The sequence below is a fragment of the Grus americana genome, chromosome 3 (assembly GCF_028858705.1).
Source record: "Grus americana isolate bGruAme1 chromosome 3, bGruAme1.mat, whole genome shotgun sequence".
Taxonomy (NCBI): Eukaryota; Metazoa; Chordata; class Aves; order Gruiformes; family Gruidae; genus Grus; species Grus americana.
Window position 1 is genome coordinate 122,422,253 of NC_072854.1, and position 6,753 is coordinate 122,429,005.

Genomic DNA, 6,753 nt, shown 5'->3' on the forward strand with positions numbered 1-6,753 from the left:
CCGAACGCTGTACCAAAAAGCGTGATGGTGGGATGGGACGAAGGAGAGGCAAGTCCCTTCCAAAACCAGGGGTTGCCGCGGCGGTCTGAGGACCCTTCTCGCCGCTGGCGGGCAGCGCGTGGATTAGTGCCATAATTCTTGCAGTTTGGCAAGGCTGCATCAGACTGGAACGTATCTCTAGGTGGTGATATGGTCAGTCAATAGCCTTCATAATTAATCAAGCACTAATAGACAAATTAGAAATCGTGTCTCTTCAAAGCAGGAGGTGGAGGCAAACGGCTGGTGGATTTTAACCGTTTCGCTGCTTTATTTCATTGCCTGGTTTTATGGTGCTCCCTTGAAAATGGTGGGTCGTTTAGGGAAGTTTTGTGCATAAACATGATTTTAAATTTAAATTATTATCTTGATTACCAAACGCGGATGGTGAATTGAAAACTTGTTTTTCAGGCAAGCAAATGAAGAATAATATTACATTTTACACTCCACTAAATCAATGTAGCCCTAATTTTGCCATGCAGGAAATCAATTCCAGTCTTTATAACAGTCGAAGATGTTATGAACAAAGTAATTTTGCAAATTATGGCAAGTAACACATTTATTGATGACTGTAGTTTAGGAATTTAGAATTTGTGAGTGCTGTAATATAATAAGGCCATACTGGCAGGAGCTGAGCGAAATACAGATTATACGGTGAAACTGTAATGCATCATTTGCTATTAGTGGACTGGTAATAATTACCAGTTTCAAAGCAGCTTTTTCCATGTAATCTTTAGTCTCAGTCGTAACAGCCCTTCTCATTGACATTATGATTACACGAGCTGCCCTTATGATCTAGAATATCTAGTTGATGGGAATACTAAAATGTGGTAGCGAACACTCAATGTTGTATCCTCATTATAAGATAAAATGCTATTTTCTCTGACCTGATCTATAAGGTAGAGAGGCGAGGTAGCGTTACATTGTTAGCTCCTACCGTGGTGTTAAAAACTTCCACTTTGTTACGGCAAAGCAAGATGAAATTTTCCCGGTTTAAGATTTTTTTTCTCCCGAGCTCACAAATGAGCATAGGAATGCGAAAGTCCAATTGAATTTCCCTCTAATTTCAGTAGATTTAAGTATTTATCTGCGCTTGCGCGCCTGGCACATGCTAAACACCGCGATGCATTTTATTCTGACGCCGGCTTCAGGATGAAACGTTAAATATTATTCCAAGGGCTTTTAAAGCGATTAAAGTGTTAAATGCCTGCTGTAGATGGTTGAGCCTCCTTTTACTCGCCCGATTCAGCTTCTCAGGCCAAAGGAGGAATAACCGCAGAGCCGGGAGGCAGGGAGGAAGGCTGCGCCGGGGCATCACGGCCAGCGCCGTGGGCTGCCTGCCTCTCCTGTCCCCGGGTCATCGTTCAGCTCGCCGGAGAACGAAAACGCCCGTACAGAGCTTTTCTTCCCCTCCTCCCAAGTGAGATGGGAAACAAGGCGGTCGCAGATAAAGTGATGTTTTCTTTCCAAATCTGTCTTATTTGTTGTTTTTGGTTTTTTTTGGTCTTTTTTCTCCTTCGTATTAGGCAAATAGGGGAAACCTATGGGGGCAGCTCTCAGTGCAGCATGTAAAGAGGTTTACCCAGGATTGGTGGTACCTACGGAGCAGACGCCTCGTAACATAGATGTCGGGTCAGGGCAGGGGGACGTGGCGCGGGCAGGTACCACCCCAAGCTTGCACTGATGCCCTTGGAGGGCTCCTGTGGTTTATTCCAACCTCGAGAAGATGTTTGGTTTTGGTTTGTTTTTTTTTAAATATCACTAAACAGCAGCTCTAAGAGAAGTGCTAGGCAGGGCTAGAAATGAGTTTTTATCATCCTCTTTGCTCGGGTTTCTGTTTACCAGCATTTAGTATAAAACATCCATAGCGGGGTGGAAGTGAATTATTCGCAAAATTACGGTAATCGATAAAAGCGCGCTCACCTTCGCCATATCTCACGCCACTCTTTCCTCGCGGGCGGCCCTCAAAAAGTTATTCATCCCCCTTGTTTTGCCATATATTAGAAGGGGCTGCTTTCTGCTGTCATTATTAGCCGGCTTTTTGTTTAGTTATTTATTAGTTGGTTGCTCTTTTATAATGTCCGTGTTATCTCCAAAAATAAATTATCATGAAATAGAGTTAGCTCGCTACTTGCCAAAGTGGCATTTACCATCCTCAGCTTCTTTTCAGTGCGAGGGAAATAATGCGGCTCCGGCAGGGCGCTCGGCCAGGCCTCCTGGCCACCCTCCAGCTCTTTCCCTGGCGGAGCTGCCGCTCTCTCTGCCTTCCCCTCTCCCTGTCCTGCACTCTATTTTATTTAATTTTATTTGTCAAATTTGGTTGTTGTTGGTTGTTGTTTTTTTTTTTTTTTGTCTGTTTGTTTTTGAATCTCTGTTAAGGAGCAGGAGATGCTGCCTAATCTTGTTCAAACTGTTAGTCACTCAAAAAAAGGAGGAGGCTAATAGCGTGGCGTTGCCCAGGCTGCTCTAACAGCTGTGACGCTTTGGGTTGCTGCTTTGAACCGATGTATGTCTTCTTCTGGAGCGAAGGGGATTTTATTTATTTATTTACTTGTTATTTATTCCCCCCCCCCCCCATTTAAATATTAGCAGGCTCTTGCAGCGTAAAGTTTGCCGAGTGGTAGCTGGCACTGACTGACTCCATCATCTCCTTTCTTTCTTATAGCTTTTTGGCCGCAGTTACCTGCCGGGGTTCGGTTTTGAACCCAGGGCTGGGGATGGTGGGAGGACGTGGGCGCGCTTTGGGTGGGTTCGGACCTCCCCGTCGCACCCCTCGACTCCTGCCGTCCCCTTTCTCCTTTGCCTGCACCCGAGCTGGGACGTCCCTTCCCCAGCTCCCAGCTGAGCGTCCTGGAGGAAGAGGAGCTTAGGCGGGGAGGCGAGCTCTCGCCCGCCGGTGGGCGGCTGGAGATTGACGCTGCTTGTTGTGTTATTTTGCAGGTAAAGACGAGCCCAGCAGCTACACGTGTACGACTTGTAAACAGCCTTTCAACAGCGCCTGGTTCCTCTTGCAGCACGCACAGAACACGCACGGCTTACGGATCTACCTAGAAAGCGAGCACGGCAGCCCCCTGACGCCACGGGTTGGTATCCCAACAGGACTAGGTGCAGAGTGCCCTTCCCAGCCACCTCTCCACGGGATTCACATTGCAGACAATAACCCTTTTAACCTGCTCAGAATACCCGGCTCGGTCTCGAGGGAGGCATCGGGGCTGGGAGAAGGGCGCTTCCCACCCACGCCGCCCCTCTTTAGCCCTCCCCCGAGGCACCATTTGGATCCGCATCGCATTGAGCGCCTGGGTGCGGAAGAAATGGCTCTGGCCACCCATCACCCTAGTGCCTTTGACAGGGTGCTGCGACTGAACCCCATGGCGATGGAGCCCCCCGCTATGGATTTCTCCCGGAGGCTGCGGGAGCTGGCCGGCAACACCTCCAGCCCGCCCTTGTCCCCGAGCCGGCCCAGCCCTATGCAAAGGTTGCTGCAGCCCTTCCAGCCCGGCAGCAAGCCCCCATTTCTGGCCACGCCGCCCCTTCCTCCTCTGCAGTCCGCTCCTCCTCCCTCCCAGCCGCCCATGAAGTCCAAGTCTTGCGAGTTCTGCGGGAAGACCTTCAAGTTTCAGAGCAACCTGGTGGTCCACCGCCGGAGCCACACCGGGGAGAAGCCCTACAAGTGCAACCTCTGCGACCACGCCTGCACGCAGGCCAGCAAGCTGAAGCGCCACATGAAGACCCACATGCACAAGTCCTCCCCCATGACGGTAAAGTCGGATGACGGGCTCTCCACCGCCAGCTCCCCTGAGCCGGGCACCAGCGACCTGGTGGGCAGCGCCAGCAGCGCCCTCAAGTCCGTGGTGGCCAAGTTCAAGAGCGAGAACGATCCCAACATGATCCCCGAGAACGGGGACGAGGAAGAGGAGGAAGAGGAGGAGGAGGAGGAGGAGGAGGAGGAGGAAGAGGAGGAGGACTTGAACGAGAGCGACAGGCCGGACTACGGCTTCGGGATGAGCCTGGAGGCGGCCCGCCACCACGAGAACAACTCGCGGGCCGGCGAGGAGGGCCGGTCGATGCCGGATGTCATGCAGGGCATGGTCCTGAGCTCCATGCAGCACTTCAGCGAGGCCTTCCACCAGGTCCTGGGGGAGAAACACAAGCGGGGCCACCTCCCCGAGCCCGAGGCGCACAGGGACACTTGCGACGAAGACTCGGTGGCCGGCGAGTCTGACCGCATCGACGAGGGGGCGGTCAACGGCCGGGGCTGCTCCCCGGGGGAGTCCGCCTCGGGAGGCCTGTCCAAAAAGCTGCTGCTGGGTAGCCCCAGCTCCCTGAGCCCCTTCTCCAAACGCATCAAGCTGGAGAAGGAGTTCGACCTGCCGGCCGCCGCCATGCCCAACACCGAGAACGTTTACTCCCAGTGGCTGGCGGGCTACGCCGCCTCCCGGCAGCTGAAGGACCCCTTCCTCAGCTTCGGCGACTCCCGACAATCGCCCTTCGCCTCCTCCTCCGAGCACTCCTCGGAGAACGGCAGCCTGCGCTTCTCCACGCCGCCGGGCGAGCTGGACGGAGGGATCTCAGGCCGCAGCGGCACGGGAAGCGGAGGGAGCACCCCCCATATTAGTGGCCCGGGCCCTGGCAGGCCCAGCTCAAAAGAGGGCAGACGCAGCGACACTTGTGAGTACTGTGGGAAGGTCTTCAAGAACTGTAGTAATCTCACCGTCCACAGACGGAGCCACACGGGCGAGAGGCCGTATAAGTGTGAGCTTTGCAACTACGCCTGCGCCCAGAGTAGCAAGCTCACCCGGCACATGAAAACACACGGGCAGGTGGGAAAGGACGTTTACAAATGCGAGATTTGTAAGATGCCTTTTAGCGTGTACAGTACCCTGGAGAAACACATGAAAAAATGGCACAGTGATCGAGTCTTGAATAACGAGATAAAAACTGAATAGAGGTATATTCGTACCCCCCCCCACCCCAAACTACTCCCCACCCCCCGCCCCCATCCGCTCCATCCCTTCCCCATCCCGCATCCCCGTAGAGGTTTTCTAGTCCCTTGTGATGGAAATCATGGAAGCTAAGGATATTCGGAAAGTGCTTGTCACCAGCACACCCTGTTTATTTTCTTTTTGTTCTCACCGTTTGAATGCATGATCTGTATCGGGGCAATACTATTGCATTTTACGCAAACTTTGAGCCTTTCTCTTGTGCAATAATTTACATGTTGTGTATGTTGGGTTTTTTTTTTGTTTGGGTTTTTTTTGTTTTGTTTTGGTTTTTTTAATTTTTTAATTTTTTTTTTTTTTTTTGGATTAGACAGCATGTATGGTATGTTATGGCTGTTTTTAAATTGTCCCTGATTAGTTGCTGAGCAAACACGTCGCTGTTTCCAGTTCCGTTCGGAAAAAAAAAAAAAAAAAAAAGAGGAAAAAAGAGGAGAGGAAAAAAAAAGAAAGAGAGAAAAGCGAAACAAAACCAAACCCGAGAGCAAACAAAACCGACCATGCTGCATACATCCTGTAATACATATCATGTACAGTTTTGTTTTGTGACGTGCGAAGGAAAACATGCTTTGGGTAACCCTCTACGGACAGGACCGATAGCACCGAAGAAGCGTTGCGTTAGCTAGATTGCTGTCTTAAAAGAATAAACCCACCGATTGGAGAAAGAGTACCCATTAGGGGGAAAAAAAAAAAAAAAAAAAAGGCCTTTAATTGGAACGTAACCGACCGCCACCAGTCAGAAAGAGGTAAATTTCTATTAGCGTTTGGTTTAAAACACACACGCGCAAAAATAATCTGAGTGCCTTGGATCTGTCGCGGCCGATGCCGATGGCTCCTTTCTGCTCGTCCTTCACGCGTAGCTCGTCTGCACGTCGGTCGCGGTGGCGAGCCTCTCCCACCGAGCGTGCGAGTCCGTCTCGTGTCTCTTACAACGCCGGCTACCTAAGAACGAAGAGGAAAGAGAAAACTAAGGAAGAGAAAGAAATGACCCGCTCAGTCCTAGTTAATCATCATTCTCCCCTGCCTTTTATTATTTTGTTTTTAAAAAACCGAACTGATCATACCAGTCTAAAAAAACCCGATTCGCTCCTGGAGAGAGCTTAAAACGAGATATAGGACCTTCCCCCCCCGCCCCCCCCCCCAAAAAAAAACTTTTATTCCCCCCTCTCCCCTTCCTCCCCCCACCCCCCCCCCCCCGATGATTAAATAGAATGTGAAACGCGCAGAGGCCCTTCAACGCCATTAAATACACAAGTAAGGAAATCGGTTTTATGAAGATATTTACTTTTAATAATATCTTTTATTGATTCTGGCACCAAAACAAATAAATCCGGAGCCACTTGGTTGTCAAGCTGACAATCAAATTATAAACTTTAAGACCTCGTGTATACTGTATAAAAAATAAAATAAAAAAAGACTGGCAATAATATTTTACCGAGTGTAACGGATAGAGGAGCAAAAAAAAAAAAAAATTGTGATTTATTAGCACAATGTGGTACTGTTTGCCGTTTAAAACTAGAACAGGTGTATAAGCTAATATCGACACAGTGATGATTAACTACGAACTATTAAGACTTGCCTTTAATGTGACGCTCGGAAGAAGTAAAGGAGAATTTAAAAAAAAAAGAGGAAAAAAAAAAAGCAAAAGAGTAGCAGTATTTGTCTGTGCTCCCTAAAAGTTGTCCTTTTTTTTTTTTTTTTTTCCCTCCCCCCCTCCCCA

At 49.7% G+C, this 6,753-nt stretch overlaps 1 protein-coding gene across 8 annotated transcripts in view; it reads left to right on the forward strand.

The window, feature by feature from the left end:
* Positions 1–6,753, forward strand: part of BCL11A (BCL11 transcription factor A) — a 131,465-nt gene that overhangs the window by 118,248 nt on the left and 6,464 nt on the right. For 4 of the 8 annotated variants that reach the window (XM_054820482.1, XM_054820483.1, XM_054820479.1 and 1 more), the window contains exon 3: positions 2,977–6,753. This exon is cut by the window's right edge and continues 2,810 nt beyond it. In XM_054820482.1, the coding sequence (XP_054676457.1) occupies positions 2,977–4,982 (2,006 nt within the window). In that variant the 3' untranslated portion in view covers positions 4,983–6,753. The remainder of the gene's footprint in view (positions 1–2,976) is intronic. The other 4 variants (XM_054820478.1, XM_054820480.1, XM_054820484.1 and 1 more) reach the window with 4 other exon arrangements.